The sequence below is a fragment of the Lepeophtheirus salmonis genome, chromosome 11 (genome assembly GCF_016086655.4).
Source record: "Lepeophtheirus salmonis chromosome 11, UVic_Lsal_1.4, whole genome shotgun sequence".
NCBI lineage: Eukaryota > Metazoa > Arthropoda > Copepoda > Siphonostomatoida > Caligidae > Lepeophtheirus > Lepeophtheirus salmonis.
In genome coordinates this window covers 18,746,822-18,766,884 of record NC_052141.2, presented here as the reverse complement: position 1 = coordinate 18,766,884, position 20,063 = coordinate 18,746,822, and the positions used below count along the sequence as shown (strand labels likewise).

At 31.4% G+C, this 20,063-nt stretch overlaps 2 protein-coding genes and 1 long non-coding RNA gene across 3 annotated transcripts; 2 read left to right on the top strand and 1 right to left on the bottom strand.

Moving 5' to 3' along the window:
* Positions 1-4,013: 4,013 nt before the first annotated feature.
* Positions 4,014-6,156, bottom strand: LOC121126352 (uncharacterized). The gene is made up of 2 exons (XR_011782219.1): positions 5,477-6,156; positions 4,014-5,398 (listed from the first exon to the last, which is right to left on the bottom strand). It is a non-coding gene; the product is annotated as an uncharacterized lncRNA (long non-coding RNA).
* Positions 6,157-6,918: 762 nt separating this feature from the next.
* Positions 6,919-8,765, top strand: LOC121126092 (cathepsin L-like peptidase). Its single transcript, XM_040721392.2, has 4 exons — positions 6,919-7,388; positions 7,444-7,623; positions 7,679-8,036; positions 8,103-8,765. The coding sequence occupies exons 1-4, from the start codon at positions 7,128-7,130 to the stop codon at positions 8,312-8,314; spliced, it is 1,011 nt and encodes a 336-aa protein (XP_040577326.1). The 5' UTR covers positions 6,919-7,127; the 3' UTR covers positions 8,315-8,765.
* Positions 8,766-16,484: 7,719 nt separating this feature from the next.
* Positions 16,485-18,546, top strand: LOC121126208 (adenosine deaminase 2-A). The gene is made up of 2 exons (XM_040721520.2): positions 16,485-16,758; positions 16,860-18,546. Exon 2 carries the CDS (start codon positions 16,874-16,876, stop codon positions 18,416-18,418), a length of 1,545 nt encoding a protein of 514 aa, XP_040577454.1. The 5' UTR covers positions 16,485-16,758; positions 16,860-16,873; the 3' UTR covers positions 18,419-18,546.
* The last annotated feature ends 1,517 nt before the right edge of the window (positions 18,547-20,063 follow it).

The following is a 20,063-nucleotide window of genomic DNA, read 5'->3' as shown; positions in this document are numbered from 1 at the left end:
GATAAACAAATACACGTGTTACCATTTTCATTATTAATAAATTAATGAATTCAATGGAAAAGTAACATCTAGCAAAAATATATGAAAAACACTGATTTTACTATTTTTTAGGCTAATGGTCGCGTTTCACTACTTTTAGGTTTTTTAGTTTAACTTACAGCATTATAGGAAGTAGCGCATCCAGGCAGGTAGCCTGTAAAAATTCAATGCACCCGTGGGACCTTTTTTTCTTACAAGAAGTCGCTTCGGAATCAACATTCTTGTTATTTTATTCTCTCATAGAAGAATTATACGGGATAACTGTTTTTATATGTCAAGCATTTAATACTTGAGAAAATTGTCTGGAGCTTTAAATTCAAGGATATCCTTTTCTACAAGTACATATCTAAAATCCTGGCGAGAGTCGCTTCCTTCAGAGCGTCAAAAAGTAACAATAATTTTTTATGAAGTATATTATTCTAAACGCAAATAATAAATTAAATTCAGAATCTTAAATTTGTTGTTGGTTCTATTTTAATGAAGTAAAGATACTTCAGTTAAATTAAATCATTACATCAAAAAATATATTATAAAAGTTTTGAGCTACATTTAATTATAAAAATTGTTTGCTTGAAGCAATCCTTGTAGATAGTCGGTATTTGAATTGATTTATTTCTTCTTATCAATTACAACACTCACTATATGTGAGTGGAACGAAACTGAAAACATGTTTACAATTGATTACCAATTATCATTTTATATAATTATGTTCCATGACTTGTTCTTTAATGCAGGGAGTGACGAAGTAACATGATATTTTCTTAGATTCAATTTCCCAAGGAGTCTCTACTTATTTAGTATCTTGTATTTGATGAAGAAGGCTTATGGTAATTTATTGGCATCCTAACAAATGACTGTCAATACAAATTAGTAATTACAATACATATAGGTTGACTACATATATTGTATATTTGGTATTGGATTGAATGATAAAATGGATGATGGCAAGGCATAGGAGTTAACACAGAAAAATCCTTCAATTTAATTTCCTAATGGGTTTGATTGAAATCAGACAGTCTTCTTCGTAGATTGTTTTGACAGACCCACGGGAAGGGGACTCGGCTGAAAGAGGTTTGATAGAGTTGCAAGATGAGAGCCTAACCCATAAGACGAATATAATCCCCTTTAATGACAGAATCTGGATTCCTTACGACCTTAAACACCAAATCAATAAGGAGGATGGATGAAATGTATGACTGAATAGAAGGAGACATCGACAACGGACAAGAATTCTAGACCCAAAGTCGTAAAGACAGTGACGGACTTCAAATTCTGTACAAATCCCTCTTTTTATATTTCCCAGCCTCAGTGTTCCGAGATTCGACGGTCTTAAGAAAAAATGATTCTTTGCTCTTAAACTAATTATGAGATACCCCAATAGTTTCACAACATATTACTAAGTACTAGTGATGTGTCACAAGTCGAATTTGAGATTCGAGTGGTAATTAAGTTATGAACATTCGAGTTTAAAAAAAATATTTTTTTAAAAAATCGAGTTTTTTCATAAGGAGTCATATTTTTTCATACAATTTTAATGAATAATGGACCGTTTTCAATAACTCGATTTTTAGATTAAGATAATCAATTAATTTGAAGGTGTGTTTTTTCTATTTTTTTTTTCAGCCCACATGGTTGTTCCTTTCTATCTCTAATGCCAAATCAGCCAATTTTGGCCAAGATTAGCCAAATTTAACAGCATCTGGTCGATTTTTTTCCCAATAGGTGTTTAGATTTTCTGTAAGGAAAGTAGGAATACCGTGTTTATAGTATTCATGGCTGCTGCGGAAGTTAAAGAGATTTAAGGAGAGGTTACTCAAAAGTACCAACAATTTTGTATAAAGCGTTGTGGAAGTCTTGTTGAGGGTGACCTCAAACATCATGATGACAGGGTTATTTCCATGTCTGATGAAGAATTTACGGAATTTATATTTACTTCACAAATAAATAGTCTGTAATCGAAATTGGCAGTTTATTGCACAAAAATATTACTCTATGCAGGGTTGATCTTACTTTGTGTTACACAATTTATCATATTCAAGAATAAAATTTAAACGAGAGGTTTTGTGATAAAGTTAGTTTAAACAAAATATCTAAAAAAGGTGCTCTGTACTACTTTCATTCAATATGTTACCCAGCACATACATCTAAGACAAGGTCCTTAGGTACCAGGTCTTGTCATTGTTGAAGATCATATTCTCCAGGAACAACTACGTCTTTACACAAGATAGCATCCTGTTACACACACTTTGCTTTGAACTCTTGACACGAACGCTAAAATAGGTAGATTCTTGTTGAAATTTTTCCATACTAAATAAATCTGTTTGTTTTACACGGTGAATTTCCGATATGACTGCCAGGGATTGAATAGCTGACAGCATAATATTTTATATTAAATAATTTATATACCTAGGATTTGGGAGCAACCGCTTAATTCCTCAAAACTTGCTCGTTTTTTACCCTTTTTGGTGGAAATTTTGGTTATCATATACAAATAGGATTTTAATATTATGAATATATTGATTGTGCAATTCATTTTAAATTTTGTAGAAATAACATGAAAATCATTGTAATTTGGGGATAAGTTGCAGTTGTCAGGATGGGCTTACCAATTTGGTTCCTTTTTCGGTTTCTATCAAATAAAGGTTGCGTGATACAATGAAGGTAACGACGTGTTATATCTCGAAATAGAGATTGAATAATCATATAACTTTATCTAGGAGTCTTACAGGTTATTTGACATAGAATACATTCTAAATAGAGTTGAGTTATGTTTTCAATACAGCCTCTTTAAGGAGTCTTTGTTTACATAATTATATTTTAATTATTAGTAAGATAACTTATTATTTAATAAGTGTGCGAGTAATATATTTTTTTTCACTACTCTTTTACCATGTATCCATCTTGAAATATATTGTTTGTTCAAGAGGATTTTTATTCATGATTTTATTTAATTAATCGACTTCATGTGCTCGTGGACCTCAACAGATTCAGCAAAATGTCAAAAACACAAATATCCTAAAATGGTTCCAGTCATGATCCATGCAATAGTTGAAGCGGGGGCTCAACTTTGTCTGTGAGGAAGATAAGATTTTTTCAAACCCTATTTACAGCTGCAAGACCTTATAAAAGGTCAAAACCAATCGATGGTAGTGAATGGGGGGGGGAGAATTAATTTGGAGGGTGCTGTTTTACTTTGCATATCAACAGAGAGTAGAGATAAGAGTAGGAACAGTGGAACAATGGTCTGTGAAAGTCCATAAACTAGAAGTCTATACTTATCAATAGATCTATCAAAGCAGCTGAAAGTAGTTGATAGGTTATTTTCAATTCCAGTAAAGGCTGTGGTAGTGAAGGAAAATAATGAAAAATTTGCTAAATGTGTCTATTTGAAGCTGTTAAATGGAATGTTCTTCTAATGAGAGAATAGGTAATTTACAGTCATGGAATATCTAACTGTAATACATGTTCGTATCAACCTCTACCCAATGTTGGGTTTCCACAAGTTAAAATGATATTGGAAACATATTATATCCACAGTGTTGTACATATGAATTCATTCACCAGTACCCATTAACCGTGGAAGAAGATTTAAGAAATGACGAGATGATTGGTATCATAGAACTCCTACCAATATAAGAATGTTAGTATTGGCATGCTCTCTTATACAACGACTACCTACTTACGTACGTGTATGCTGAATAATGATTAACTCTGCCGAGACTCAGAACGAAAGAGAAGTGTATATCCTTCGTACATTCAGCAAAAGTTTAAGTGTCAATCATTTACTTACATATATTTTAGATAAATGTGGATTTTAATTGTTTCAGATTTTTAAATATTAATTAAATAGTAATAATAAAAAAATTAAAAAATCTAATTTTATAATAAGATTGTTGACTCTTTGTATCAAATGCGTTAAAGATTGTTAAAATAGTCAGAGGTGTCTGGTTTATATGATCATATAGTAGTCAACGAATAAAATTGAGATCACCCACTGCATATTTTCTGCTTATTTTCCGCAGTCTAATGAATGAGCAGAGGTTGTAATTAAGAAAATCAATGTAATGCTGCAAGTCAATATTAGTCGGAAGGGAACGTTGAAAAATGATGAATTTGTTAAGACTATCTTAAATGTGAGAAATAAGGGAGACCCGGAAATAGGAATCTTTCATTCAAAAATGATTTTTGCGGTATACATATGAAAGATTGTTTGTTGAAAGATATTTTTTGAAATGCTGTAATGGATGTAGTTCCCGTTTTGTTTATATAACTATAGTAGAGCAAATATAGTTTTGCTCGTATAACTAGTAACCCACATTAACATAATTCGAATCGATTTTTTCATTTGCCAAATAACTGGGTTGTCCTACACTGATCATCATTTGTGCCGTACTGAATCCATCTGCCCTGGGTGTATTTCTCCAAGCAAATAAATTCGATTCTATATTTGTCTTATTTGTTTTCTTGATGATTGACTTGACTGCTTGCTCTACTAAACCATTACTTTGAAGATTATGCAGTGAATTTATCTCATGGATAGTCATATATTTTTCACTGACTTGATCAAATTCACTTCTATACTTTGTTCCTCCATCAATACGAATAACCAAATGAAACCATGTCAATATAATTTTTGTAACAGTATCTGTAGACAACGAATCTAATTTAGCTACAAAAGGAAAACTACTGAGTCTATCAACCAATAGAAGATAGTGAACACCCCTTTACTCAAAGAGATCGGAAGCATGGAAGTGACTATATATTTGGTCTCTGAATGAATGATCATGGCTCATCTGGCTTACTTAATAAAAACTTTTGACAGAGTCACATCTCTCTATCATGTTTTTGATATCATTGATGATATTTGGGCAAAAGTAGAGGTGTTGGTCGTCTTCCTTGTCTTCACAATTTCTGCATAAAGTATATGAAGTAATTGTAAGATTCTTTTTGGCTTGGCGGAAGAAACAATAATACGATTGTTCTTATAAATGAGGATTTTGTATTCATCGTTATCAAATAGAGATACTTGATCCCAAATTACCGAGAGTTGTTTTGCTGGGTAGTTGATTAGAAATTCCTTCATTTCTTTTCCCAGACTGTATATCTATAATATCATTTGAAATTCACTGTCGTTTACTACTACGTTGATCAATTGTTGGACATTAAGATCTGTACACATAATACTGTATTATCCTTAAACTCCTCATCCCACTCTTTAGGTGAGTCAAATACCGGAGTTCTTGACAAAAGCGTCCACGATTTTATGACATTTTACCTGATACCCATTCCAGTTCGAAGTTGTAATGAGTTAATTTCTCCCTCAAATATTGTAGGGGTTTATTTGAAATATCCATAATTGCTATTTAGAACAAACCAACAAGTGGACGATGATTACTAGGAATAAGAAATTTAATTGAACCGTACAAGTAATACTTACAAGGAGTTACTGCCAATTCCATCACGAAGCACTCAAGTTCCACTGTACTTGAACTAAGCAACACTTTTTTAAATTGTTCAAAATAATCTGTGTGCTCTTCTAAGCATAAAAATCTACAATATTTCTTCAGCAATGATCTTCAATTAGTAGTCATGTGGATCAAATCCGGTACAAATTGTCCGACTTGTTTGATAAGCTCCATGACAAATCTTAAACTTAAAATATTTTTGGTATCTCTATAAACAAATTTTGATGGAAAGGGTTAAATTTTTCTTTCTACATTCTAATAATGTTTGAAATTCGAGTTTCTTCATCAGGTGCTTGCATAAGGATCTTGTCAACTATCTTCTTAATATCAGAGAAATTTTCAATTATAGGATAACAATAAAAGCACTATTCATCCAAACTGACATACAAGCCCATAGGTAAATCGAAATTTACCATTTGGTGGAAGAAACATCGTGAGGTTCTTGCTCCCCTCCTCAAAGGAGATTTAGAAATACCCACGAACACAATCCATTTTGACAAACAAATTAGTACAAGGCTTGATTCTCCTTATTATAGCTTCACTTGTTGGAAATGCATGTAACGAACGTTTGATTAGACGTGTGTTATCAACTACTATTATTCAGACTCACTTGACTCCTTCCTTGTTGACAAAAAATACAGGACTTATCCATTCCGTCAGGTTATAATCTCGTTCAATAATATCATCTTTAATTAATTTATCAATAATTGCCTTTGCTTTATCTTGTTGTTGTATGTTTATTGGACGTGTTGTCTAAGTTGTGTGCACTTTTGTCTGTTAAAAGTGATCCAGCTCCAATTTATAGGTGGTCCAGACATTGGTTTATCGTTTACAGAGTCATTGAAGGTATTTTTAATTTTTTCCATCTCTTTATTTCAGCATATTAATCATCACAACTGATAATCTTTTGAAATCATCTATACCTATAAGAAACTCTCTTTTCATAGACGATGAAATTATAACATCACCCCGAATATTTTTCTCACTTGAATGTGTAGCTTCAAGTTGAGAAATTCCCACACATTTATAGGATAATTACTTAAATTGAGCAAACTGTTGATTTGTAGTAGTGTAAGGAATATATTTTCTTTTATATAATCATAGGAAATTAGACTTTTGCTCGACCCTGTGACAGGCAAAGCCATTAACTTGAAATGTTTGACGCATCCTTTAAAACTCAATTGAACTTTCAATTCTATCATCATATCGATCTTTTATTCGGATTAATAAATTTTTTTAATAATAATTTTTTTTGGGACTGTTTAATCTTGAGGTATATCCACTATTGGCTTTTGTATTTAATTTATAATTTGGATTTGTCTTAGTAAGAAGTAATAACAAATAGTTTGTTTATAGAAAGGAACAATAATTCGTATTAAAAAAAAAACACACAGATATAAATACGATTTTATTCTTACAAAAATAATTTTAACTTGCTTAGACAGTGATGGGCCACATGTCAAGTGGATGAAAAATACACTTCCACGTTATTTTTTAGATAAAAGACTTTTATTTACTTTTTCATGTTTTGTTTTGTTTTTTATTAATCAAATTTATTTTCATATCTTGAGAAAGATAAGGACACACCGAAAAGAGAATTTACGTCTATAAAAAATATATTTAATGAACCATTCTGAGCTCAGTACCTCTAACAATATGAAACTATTTTTTATTTTTGTGTCCCTTGGACTTGTGGCTGGAGAATTCTCCCGTGAATGGACTCTATGGAAGAAACTTCACGGAAAGAGATATGCTTCTTTCCAAATTGAAGAACTTAGATTCAAAATTTATGAAGAAAACAAAATCAAAATCCAAAAGCATAATGCAGAAGCCCAAAATGGATTTCACACTCATACTTTGGCAATGAACAAATTTGGAGATTTAGTAAACAATTATCCACATTCTCCATTGATTGAAAATATCTACTTTACATTTACAGCTTCAAAGTGAATTTCTTCAAGGATATACTGGATTGGCCAAAGGATCCTTTTCTGGAGATAACACTGTTATTTTAGAGAAAAGCGCGCCTGTTCCTTCTTATATTAATTGGACGAAAAATGGAGCAGTTACAGAAGTCAAAGACCAAGGAGGGTGTGGATCATGTTGGGCTTTTTCGACTGTCTGTATTTTAATAAAGATCTGGAATCTTTAATATGGATATCTTTAAATTTCAGACTGGCTCTGTAGAGGGACAATATTTCATCAGAAACAAGAAGCTTCTTTCATTCAGTGAGCAACAATTGGTGGATTGCTCCTTCAATTTTGGAAATTATGGATGTTGTGGGGGATTGATGGATAATGCCTTCAAATATCTTATTGCTAATAAAGGTATAGCTACAGAGAAAAAGTACCCATATTTAGATGAAGAAGACAATTGTAAATACAATAAAACAATGTCCGCAGGACAAATCACCTCTTTCAAAGACGTTAAACGTGGAAGTGAAGACCAATTAAAATTGGCTGTTGCCAATATTGGTCCAATTTCTGTTGCCATTGATGTCTCATCTCCCAAATTTATATTTTATGAAAAAGGTGAATTATCATTAAATCATTTTTCTTAAAATTTTACAGTAATTGACTGTAATATTTTATCGATAGGTGTTTATGACGACAACAATTGTAGTTCTACTGAATTGAATCACGGTGTATTGGCTGTTGGGTATGGTACAGACAAGAGATCGGGGTTGGATTATTGGCTTGTCAAAAATTCATGGTCTGCATCTTGGGGAGACCACGGATACATCAGAATGGCAAGGAATCATAAAAACATGTGTGGCATTGCAACCCTGGCTTCATATCCTGTTATTTAATTGAATAAAATGATTCAGTTTTAATATAACTTCTTCTCTATATTTTGTACTTTTAAAAAATATAAATAATACAAAGTTGTCGAACAATTTGGCCAACATTTGCTTCTTCCAATGGATTTCCATGTTAAACTAAACAATTTAAAATTGGGTAAATGAATTTTTAATTATTGATACATCCTCTTAATGTTAAATTTTTGAAAACGCAAAGATGGATTTGGATAGAAGTTAAATTGTTTCAAAAATATATTTCCTAAGTTTTCATTCTGCACATTTTTTAATTTCAAAAAGCAATCAGTAAACTTGTCTCCCTTATGAATTTGTAAATAAAAAGAGAGATGGGATTGTATTTGTCAAAGGTTGAAGGTAAATATAAATTTTATGGAACCTTCTGTGTTTTGAATTAAATGTTACTCAAAGAGCAAAATAAAATATTGAAATTACAAAATTAATATTAAAATTTATAATATAATTAGTAGTTGAATAATGAAAATAATATAACCTAAGGTATTTTCTTTAAAAAGTAACAAAAAAAAAAAAGCTTTATTGTCTTGAAAACAAACCTTCAATTATCTCGGGCAATTTCAAGAGTTTAAAAAAATCAAAATTTCGATTTCTTTTGATTTCATGGAGAATGGTTCATTGGGAAAATGTACTGGTAGCCGTTGACCCTTCTATGTAAGGTTTTTTTTTTCATTCTGGAACTTCAGTAAATATAGATGAGGGTTTTTTTAAAGTATGAGATGAGAAATATAGATTTAAGATGAGATAATATGATTTAAGATGAGATAATTTTAAGATGAGATAATATGATTTAAGATGAGATAATATGATTTAAGATGAGATAATATGATTTAAGATGAGAAATCCATCTGGCAAAAAATTGCTGCACCAAAATTAACGAAGAAAATTACTAAAAAAATATGTTCACTCATTTTTAAGAAGTAGGAAGTATTATTTATTTGTATTGTAAAGAGAAATACAAAGCCAACAAGTTACTTTTTTTCGTATTTGGAAAATCAAAAAAATTGGGAAAAGTATGATTTGAAAAAATACCCCTTATTTTTGAGAATATTGAAAGAATTATGAAATAAAATATTCCAGAAATTAAAAATATTTTTTTATAATAAGGGTTAAATTTGTTAGTCCAATGTGGCATTTCTTCTAAAAAATTGAAAAGTGACTTTTTATGAATAATAATGAAAAACTATTATGAAATACGAATTTCCAGATAAATTTCTACAAAATTGATTGTATTTTTGAATCCAATATCTACTAGATAATGTTCCTTTGCACTTTTAAAAAAGAAAATGCAATTTTCACCAATTTCTTTGATTGCCCATAGTCTACTGGGTATAAAGCGAAGAAACACTAGAAACTCTTTACTTCACCAATCATTTTATATAATACACACACTCTCATCAAAAACTGAAAAGTACAAATGTAATCCCCAAATTCACAAAAAGTACTGAATATGTAATAGTGTTTTGCTTCAGGATAACAAATTATATAGTGTTAAAATCGTGGACTCCAAACTAAGATTATTTTTTATTAGTTTTATATTCATAAAAGTATTTTTAGCGTTTTAAATGACATTTAAGAGTTCAAAATGGATGGAATAGTAAAAAAAAAAAAAAAAAAAAAAAAAAAAAAAAAAAAAAAAAAAAAAAAAAAAAAAAAAAAAATGATAAAATACTAATATGACATAATAATTTAATGATTCAATTGAATTTATCATGTAGTCAAATACGTTTTTAATTGGTGCTTTTATTTTACCGAGTTCAATAACTGTGTTATAACAAGATTGTTTACAAACGGAGGCTTAAAAGATTTAGGTTGTAAATCCTACGCATTTTTTAGTGTGCAAGTTTTGTAATTGTTATTGGCAACATGGGCAATGTTTTTCTTTTCTTAAGGTGTTATTTTAAAAGTTTAATTAAAGTTGATTTTAATTTTGAATATTTTAAATCACTAAACCTTCAATTAACACTAAATCAAAATATATTTTTTTAAATTTAAAAGTTCTAAGTTTATATATATTTTAAAGATATTTCTTAAATGAATATACTGAATGTAAAAACGCAACAATTTTCTTTCAAACTCCGAACAATTTAATCAAATCAAAAAAGGCTGTCATCAGTTTTAAGTATTTGAAGCATTATGTGACAGCAAATTGTATTTTTTAGTATAAAAACATTAATTCCTGATAACTAATAACCTGAATAGAAAACCAGAGTTTCAATTATATTATCTCAGTTTTTAAATTTTTGTGTAGAAATGTAGTCAAAAAACGACAATTTTAACCCTTTGGGCAAATACGCATAACTCAGAACTACTACGTATGAAAAATAAGGGTTGGGTAGATAAACGTTAGATAGTAATAATAGTACTTTCCTAGGAAGTAATTATATAACAATGTTAATCTTCTTTAAATATTACAATTAAATTACTTTTCCACAAAATAATATATGAAAACTAACTTACTGGATGGTATATTTAAATCTGAAAACTAACTACTTTTTTTAATGTTCCTTTAGTTGGTTAGATAGAGTTGCACTGATCAGGTATAAGTAAAAAATTATAGTCTTACATTTACTCCATATACCCTTGGAATCTTTTGGTGAAATCCATATATATATAAAGTATAATCGTTTCTAAATTTCTTCTTATAACTCGACTTATCTTTATTTAAAGTAGAAAGTAAGTGCTTTTTTTCAGAGGCTCATAGTCTTAAGACGAATAAATACAAAAGTTTTAAAAGTACTTGATTGGACATTTAAAAATATGAACTTTAAGTTAAAAACAAGAACATACCCAGAAATACTCTATATCGTAGTCAATTTGAAATAAGGTCACGACAATAATTTAAGGATAAAACTCAATTTTTAATTGATCTCATAATAAAAGTCCATAAATATTGGTATTCCCCGGTTAGCAGAGATAGAAGCAAAGGGAGATCAGGAAAAAATAGACGGAAAAATAAAAAGTAAGTGGAGAAATTTAAACAAAAATACATTATAACTTTAACCACCAAGTCTATAAGTACACTAAACACTAGAATAATTATTTGGAATGAATATACTAAAACGGAATGATTCAATCCTTCTTTGCACTTTTTTGAACAAGCCTTGTCCACCACGGCTATAAGGGAGTTCACGTTGGGATGGGGAACTTTAGCAGCCTTGGCCTTAATATGTACCTAGGTAATGTAATCCAGTGATTCTTGCCGAGGAAGTTTTGGACGGCATTGGCTGTTTGCACGAGGGGTCCCGTTCTACTGGAATACGATGCCTCCCTGCTTGGATAATTTTGGAGCAACGGGACTACCTTCCACTTGATGATGTCAAGGTAATCGTCAGCTCTCAGGCAATATCCATTTTGTAACAAGATTGGTTAATCTTTTTCCACTTGGATACAATGAGGTTCATCATCATTGAGACGCAGCATGCTGTATGATGGTCACTTACCTGACGGAGTCATCTAGAGGTATGTTGCAGAATGTCCATACCCGTTGATTTTTTCGGTTAAATCCTGGATCTACCTTGAAAGTATTTTCATCTGAAAATATAACAATGTCGGCTTGATTTTGCTTCCTCACGTTCAATAGTTTTTTGGCCCATTTGTCACCATGTTTTTGTGACAATAAGGGCCTTTCAACAATTTTGAAGTAATTCTCGCCTATTTTATTTACCCCTAGAGATGCAGTCGACCTATTAAGCACGACATCCTCTGCAGATGTGTGTGTAGAGGAGAGCACAGATCTGTTCTCGTCGGAACTCCATCATGAAAACCACTGGTACTAACTTAATGGACAAAATGTATATATATATATTCAGAATCCATGGGGAGGTTTTGTAGAAATTCACAAAACCTCTTTACTTAATCTAGAACCCAAGATATAAGGCCACAAATTTGCGGCGATTTTTTTTTCAACGAGCCTGTATTTAGATGATGATAAATTAATTTCTTACTCAACTCTTTATTCGCTTGCTTGGTAGAAACATTTGAAAGGCAAAAAGTCTAATTTTCATAGCCCTTCGAAATCCCTTTTCTTCCAGAATTAATTTTGGTATTTTGAAACTTAGAGTTTCCAATAGGCTGTAGAATTCCCTTTTCATTATTTTATTATATGAAATTATGTATGCCAAATATTTTCCTTAACCAGGAAGATATTTGGAAACTAGAAACTGTTTCCTCTGAAGATTTAAACAATTTAACTCTATCTAATTAATTTTCCGGATAATTTTTCTTGTAGAATAGGAGAAGGAAAAAAAAGGAGTACAGGAAGGACGAGGAGCAGGAGAAGAATATGATATAATATTGCAGTTAATACGCTCCAAACAATTAAATATACTTTATTGTTCATGTTTATAATAAAATTATTGGCTTTTTAAAATCTGCACCAAGTATAGGTTGTCCTCGGTCAACGATATAAAATTTTCATTTGTAATTTGTGTCATTAAGTACGAAATTGAATAAAGCAGTTCCCCTGGGGTTTATTCTTTGGCCCCAAAAAGCCACAATAGAGGGGAGGTTTGACTCTTTAACGATATAGGGAGCAAGATGTTTGTACCCACAAATAGATAAAGAAGGAGATTTTAAATATTTCATCTTCAATATAAAACAAGTCATTTGTGGAATAGGCTAACTCGGTTTTGAAAACTTCATTGTTTTTTTGAAGGGAGATGAAAAAAAAAAAAAAAGACAATGAGGACTAGCACACGTTTTGGCTTCAATGCCATAGCTCATGTGTTGCCTGAATACCTTTTTCTTTTTATCTGCATGCATTTTCTTTTTGAAAACTTGTGATGTTTCTTTTTCATAACTGCTAGTTGGAGCCGGGGTGGTCCAACTCCATTAACTACAACATTTGAAATAGATATAGAGTCTTTTAAGCCATTGCAAATATCGGCCAAGTCCTCTTTACCTAATTTGGCTGGGATTCGAGATATTTCCCTTTGTGAAACAGGTAATGTTATTATAAGGATCTCTTTCGTAAGGGTACCTTTCAAATCCAGGAATAATGTCGGATCAAAAAGGCGACTTTTAAAAAAAAACAATTGAAAAAATATTTAAAAAAAAATAGATAGGCACATTTTTATCATAAAGGACATATATTTTATTTATTTGCATATACATATAAATAAATAAATTCTAACAACAACTATTTACAAATCCAGTCGGAGAGGTAATAATTTTCTTAGCTGAAATTAACTCATCTAAGAGGAGATCAAGGGCCTTTTTTAACTCTCTCATGGGGTGAAAAACCACTGAGCTTCAAAATATTTTCTTTTAGGGTATCCAACTTCCCTGATAAATACTCACGTGACAAGTCTCTAATTTTATAATTAGGGTGTACGGAGACAACAATCTTTAACTTATCTGACTCTTTTGAAACATCTTGAATTTTAAAAATTGACTCCACTCGTATGAACCATTTTTCAGGATCCTCGTGGTCAAACTGAGGAAGGCAAATGTCGACACATCTGGAAGGATCTGGTTTTTCGATGGGGAGTTATTGGGTTGGGATTATTTCGAGTGGGTATTCGAAATTGTATAGACTAGGTCACCAATAAAAAGAAGCTAACACCTTTAGTATTTAGACTAGCCTGACGTATATATTATAAAGTTCTTATAGAGATCAAATTATGTGAATATATACGGGTTGTAGAGATCCCATAATTACATAAATTTATATCTATTTACCAAGGAATATGTAGATAGAATAATACAATGAACTATAACGTTTGAAAGTTGATACACAGATACAAAGTTAAAAAAAACTAAGTACTATAACAAGTATTAGTAGGCATCACATCTGTTAGTTATGGACACTCAGAAACTATTGTGCAATATCTTTAAATCGTGTTACTTTAATAAAATTAATTTGTTTATTTATTCTAAATATGTACATATACTTGTATATCGGAAAATAATTCCTTGAAATTTTTCCTCAAAAAATTATAATCTGAATAATAGCGGAGGGGGGTGAAGCTATGTAGGGAGGGGGAGGTTTCATTGATGAAAATGAGAAAATTAAATTAAATTTTAAAAACCACTCTGACACCTAAGTTGCAATTTTCAAGTTATGTTACTAATTTTTTAAATTTTGAATTTTAATGTTATGATGTTGAATTTCGAAATTTTTATTAAATTTCATTTTCTCAAATGATACAAAAGAATGTAATCCTTATTTTGAATAAAACAAATTAATTAGTGAAACTCCGTCTGACCAATTAAAGTAGGCCATTTGAAAAGGAAAAAAAAAAACAACAACAGTATAATATGTTTTATAAAAAAGTTAAGTTTAAAAAATAAATATTAAAGACACCATTGACACCTTAATGTCACTCGTAGGAACTTAATATATTGTTGTAGGAAAATAAAAGTTCAAAAACCTTGATAAAAATATTGAAGCAAATGAAACATTATCTTCAAAAAAAGAAAAAAAAATCGAAATTTTTGTAAATGAACCCCTAATTACTTCTGCCAAAGAAGTTGAGCTGAGGCCATGTTTTAGCTATGTTAGTTAGTTTCTTGTTGAAACTCTTTTATAGATTCTTCTAAAAGCATGATGAGGATCAAAGAGCTCATTTTTCTCGTCCTAAGTTAGAAAAACATTCAGTCTCCTCGAAAAATATCATATAGAAATACATCAAAAAGCATTTGAAGGATGGAGACTCTTCAGGTCCAGATGTCACTAATGTAAAGATTTTCAGCCTACGAGTAGATGGAGTTGTTCTCTAATTTGTTGAACTAGAATAGAATCTGTGGGAAGCCTTCATAATCTACGACAAATGACTGGATCGTACTGATCCCCAAAAAAGTGGGGCTACCGATATCAACTATTACAGACAATCAGGATAATCAGTGAGACCAATTAAATTATTTCAGATGTTTTTGCCAGTAAAATAGAACCAATTTTGAGCAACCAACATGACATAAAATCAAATCCTGAGTAATGTAATTTAAGGTTAAATAGCCACCATACTTGATAGTTTTCTTTAAAAGAGAATAACACCTTGTTTTTTTCGATGTTTTTACGCCAAAGGAAATCATTTTAAGCGTAATTAAGACGAAATTTATCTGAATATATAACAACTCCATTTCTCATTTATTTATATGTATTAATTATGTTTTTTATACAATATAATTGACGGGATTTAAAAAATTTCAGCTTGCAGTTCCGCCTCCAAAAAATAAATATTAAATTTAGATTGCAGCTTAACTAAATCTAACATACAGGGTGATGCATAAGTGAAGGAATATGTTTTTTAGTTTATAAATTTAAAAATTAGTATAAAATTTTGTAAAAATTATAAGATAAACTAAATTTTTCGAAATAACCATCCTTTGCCTAGATTACATGCTGGAAACCAAGAGGTACTTGGATAGAGGCAGTTGGATAGAGACTGTTGTTTTTCAATTGTTTTGGCATCCAAAATGACCATTGAAATCATCCTTTAGAAGCCACTGCATTATTACCAGGTGCCATAAGCCGCCAAATGTCATCGTCTGACTGGTATTATCTCAGACGGGAAAAAGATGCCCTTCATTTTCATTTAGGAGGGTGTAAAGATTTATCAACGCGTCTACATGGTCGATTGGTTCCTAGCTTTAGGGTGCATATGGTGATGTCCCTACATCTTGTGGGAAGACAAAGAACTCTCTCCCACTGCAAAAAGTGTGAAGGACTGGTGAAAAGCAAACTTAAAGGGGTTTGGGGTAAATAATTTGCACATTAAGTATTCCTCCTCTTAATCGCATGGATTTTTCTATTTGATCCTTCCTTCAGGTTAGGGTTTATGCCAAGACCTGACCACCAAAGACATTCCGCAGTGTTGCTTTATCCAGGATTAGGCCAATATCTCTGAAGAAAATGTCAGTGCTGCCTCTGCCCAGATGCCTCTTTGTCGTCCCACCATGTAATCTGAGCAAAGGTTGGCTAATTTGACATTTTTTTTTTTTCAAATTACAAATTGGTCATTGTGTATACCAAATAAAAAATTTATTTTGAAATATAAACTAAAACAGTCTCCTCGAAATTATTCCTCAGTATGTATACTCTGTACTTACATTTGAAAATTACTATGATGTTGAGTAAATCTGGGACATAACATTTCATTTCTTCATGGATCGCCTTGACAATTGCACGTCTACATACAAATCACTCACAGTTAATTGCTACTCATTTTCTTAATGTTGTATATATAAAATATCATATTCTTTTACAAAATGTATCTTTCATTTGACATGTAACAAACTACATAAATAAATTTGTATGTAATTTTGATAATATTCCATTTTTAGAGGGTGTTACATTTGTATATACATCCTTATCTGCTTTGAAATTAATACAGTTTCAAGTTAGTTGAATAAATATACTGTTTGGGTTCCTAAACAGTATTTGAAGGGAGATAATCAGAAAATAGGTCTACATTACAAATGTAAGTAATATTTATGTCTTTCTTAGGAATTATATTCTTCCATAACCAAAAGTACATTTATTTATCTATTCTTTTCAATTTCTTGTTCATGGATGATGAAGCTTGAAAAAAAAAAATGTCATCCATTGAGAAAACAGTTCTACTTTTCATCGCCATAATATTTTTTGTCAAAGGAACACCATTAGTTAAAGACTATTACGAAGAAAGAATTAAACTATTAAAAGAAGAAAACGAATCTTATTTGGGAGCAGACATAAAATTGAATGAACATGAGAAAGTTGCTAATTCCAAGCTCATGAAGTTCAAACTTCAGGAATTAGAAATTGGTTTCCAAAGTCCCTCAAGTTATAATCCATCGAGTTCTTTCTTTAATCGTATACAAGAAATTGAAGAATCCAACGTATACAAGTTTATCGAAAAGTTGCCAAAAGGAGGCGTTCTACATGTGCATGATATATCCTTAGCTCAAGCAAGTTGGGTAGTTCAAAATATAACTTATGAAGAAAACTTATATGCATCAGGTTACCCATCTAAACCTGCATTTAAATGGGCTGATTATGTTACAAATAGTAGTCATTGGATTTTACTTTCTGAGTTGAGAAATAAGTTTACCGCTGAAAAGGTGGACCAATGGCTCATGAAGCATTTGGATATCCGTGTAAATAATCCTTACGAGGAATACTCTGATATTGACAAGGTTTGGACTTCTTTTATGAATGTAATGTCGACAGTTGAAAACTTGTTGAGCTATGCCCCAATATATGACCGATATTTCTATGAGGGACTTAGTGAGTTTGAAAAGGATGGGGCTTCATACATCGAAATTCGCACTGTATTTCCCGAAAAAATATGTAAGGACCTTCAATGTAGTAAAACCTTAAGCACTCTTCAAGTTGCCAAATTAAACCAAAAGACGATTGATAGGTTCCTGGAGGATCATCCTCACTTTTGTGGAGTTACCTTAGTATATGCACCGATTAGAGGAGTGATTCGACGTGTTGTACACATGAAGTATTTAAATAGACTCAGAAAGTTACGTCATTATTTGCCAAATCTTGTACGTGGATTTGATTTGGTAGGACAAGAAGATAAAGGTAAACCGCTCATAAGGTTTATTAAAACCCTTATTAAAATGAAGCAAATGGACCCGGAAATTGAGTTCGTATTTCATGCAGGAGAGACTAACTGGCAAGGTTTTTCAACAGATGAAAATCTCATTGATGCTATCCTTCTCAACACAACAAGAATTGGTCATGGATACGCACTTTTAAAACATCCAATCCTGAAGAAACTCGTTGCAAAGAAAAATATTGCAATTGAAATTTGCCCAATATCGAATCAAGTTCTGGGGTTAGTAAAGGATATAAGAAACCATCCGGCAAGTGCACTAATTGCTGAAGGAACCACACCTCTTGTTATTTCTAGTGATGATCCAGGATCTTGGGGAGCAAATGGTGTAAGTTTCGACTATTATGAGGCTTTTATGGGACTTGCTGGAAAGCACATGGATCTAAGGCTTCTGAAAAAATTGTTTTTCAACTCTCTTTCATATTCTTTACTCAAGCCACAAGAAAAAAGCAAGTGCTTACTTAAATTTGAAAGTAGATGGAACGATTACATGAGAAATTGGGAATCTCATCATTCAAAAGTATTTTATTGACTTGATACTGATGTTTTGTTTTAGTTAATTCAATTATACATATTTCGATATTATACCATTATGTTTTTCTTTTATCTTTTTGTTAAACTCTGCATTATTAAAATTATCAATTTAATAGATAAAACAGTCACCAACGGATTATAATTAATGATATTAATATATATATTTTTTTTAATCCCGATTGTCTTGATTGCAATTTATAGGAGCTGTATATACCTCTCATTTTTAGGAGCTCATTTTTTTCACATGCTTGCTGATCCTCTCTTCAACTTCATTTTCTGATCCAGTGATCTTGCCTCTTCGATTAAACTATTATTTTCACTTATGGTGAAGGAAGCCTTTTTTTCCTTCTAATATCTCTTTGGGATCCAACATAGAACTGCCAATTTTTTATTTTGTAAATATGACACGGTTGTATGGTTTAGGTCATCCGTTTATTTCAGCCGGCAAACTGATGAACGATTTTTTTCAATTTCACGAGTTCTGTTATTTAATTAAAGATTTGTCAATAAAATAATGTAGTATCATAATTTAATATATGAACAAACGAAATGATTAAAATACAAATTAATATAGGTAAAACCTGAGATTTCCCCTCCTTCCTTCCCAGATACGATAAACTACCAAACTCTATTATTACACCTTTACTAATTTTCCAATCCCACCAGGATGGGTTGAGCGTTCACTTTTGCCGCATATAGTATCTTCTGAGTTTTGGGTATGATGAATTCTACCTTGAAAGCATCATTCATATTTGCCAATGTCAAGACAAGTCGAGGGGAAGGGACGATGTCGAAGGGACTCAATCTCTACTTATAATGCCTCCAGATCTCAGCCTCAACTCCTTTTAAGAATGGGACAAGACAAGTGCAAAAATAAAAGAATCCTGTGGCCTCCCCAATTCCTCTACCCGTACAAAAGTAGCGAAAAAAACCTTATTACAATTTTTTTTTAAATCAACACTAGTTTAAATCACAAAAATTATCATTGAAGTACCAAAATCAACTCCAAAAAACCCAAACTAATTTCTTATGGTATCCCCAAGATATTTCATCCTGCAACGAAAACAAGTGGCGCTGAAGGAAAATCCAGGCAATATCTTTTCTTTAAAACTATTGGATAAATTTGATATTCACTTAATGCAATAGTCGACGTACCATTGAAGAGAATATCTCTAATTGAGTTACAGTTTCTTTATTGCACTCAAAATATGTCCATGTAAAATGGTATCAAAGGCCCTGCAGAAGTCAATTGCAATTATTGCATCAAAGCTCCACCTATTTTGTATACTCTCAATTCAAGTTTGAATATTTCTTGATATGTCGGAAATCATCCTCGCCTTCAAGAATCCTTTTTGCTCAAGACCAATCTTACTATTTAAAATTGGTTCCCAAGAATACCAGAAAGGAGGATATCGCTTTCATTAAGAATAATAATTGATCTACAATTATTGACATCCGTAGGTGAATCTTTCTTAAGAATCAACACTAAGTTGCCTCTCGTCAACGCCTTTGGAAGATCCCTATATATTTAAATAGACTGCCTTATCACAACCAGATAACGAACAACATCATCGATACACCGTATGAAAATTTTGCCATTTTTAATCTTTTAGAGGTGTAATTTTCAGTGTCGAATTTTGCTT

Excerpts from the sequence above, each read along its gene's own strand:
- LOC121126092 (XM_040721392.2), top strand. The coding sequence starts at position 7,128 with ATGAACCATTCTGAGCTCAGTACCTCTAACAATATGAAACTATTTTTT. Across the intron at positions 7,389-7,443 it reads TGAACAAATTTGGAGATTTA|CTTCAAAGTGAATTTCTTCA; the intron begins GTAAACAATTAT and ends TTACATTTACAG. Across the intron at positions 8,037-8,102 it reads ATTTATATTTTATGAAAAAG|GTGTTTATGACGACAACAAT; the intron begins GTGAATTATCAT and ends TTTTATCGATAG.
- LOC121126208 (XM_040721520.2), top strand. The coding sequence starts at position 16,874 with ATGTCATCCATTGAGAAAACAGTTCTACTTTTCATCGCCATAATATTT.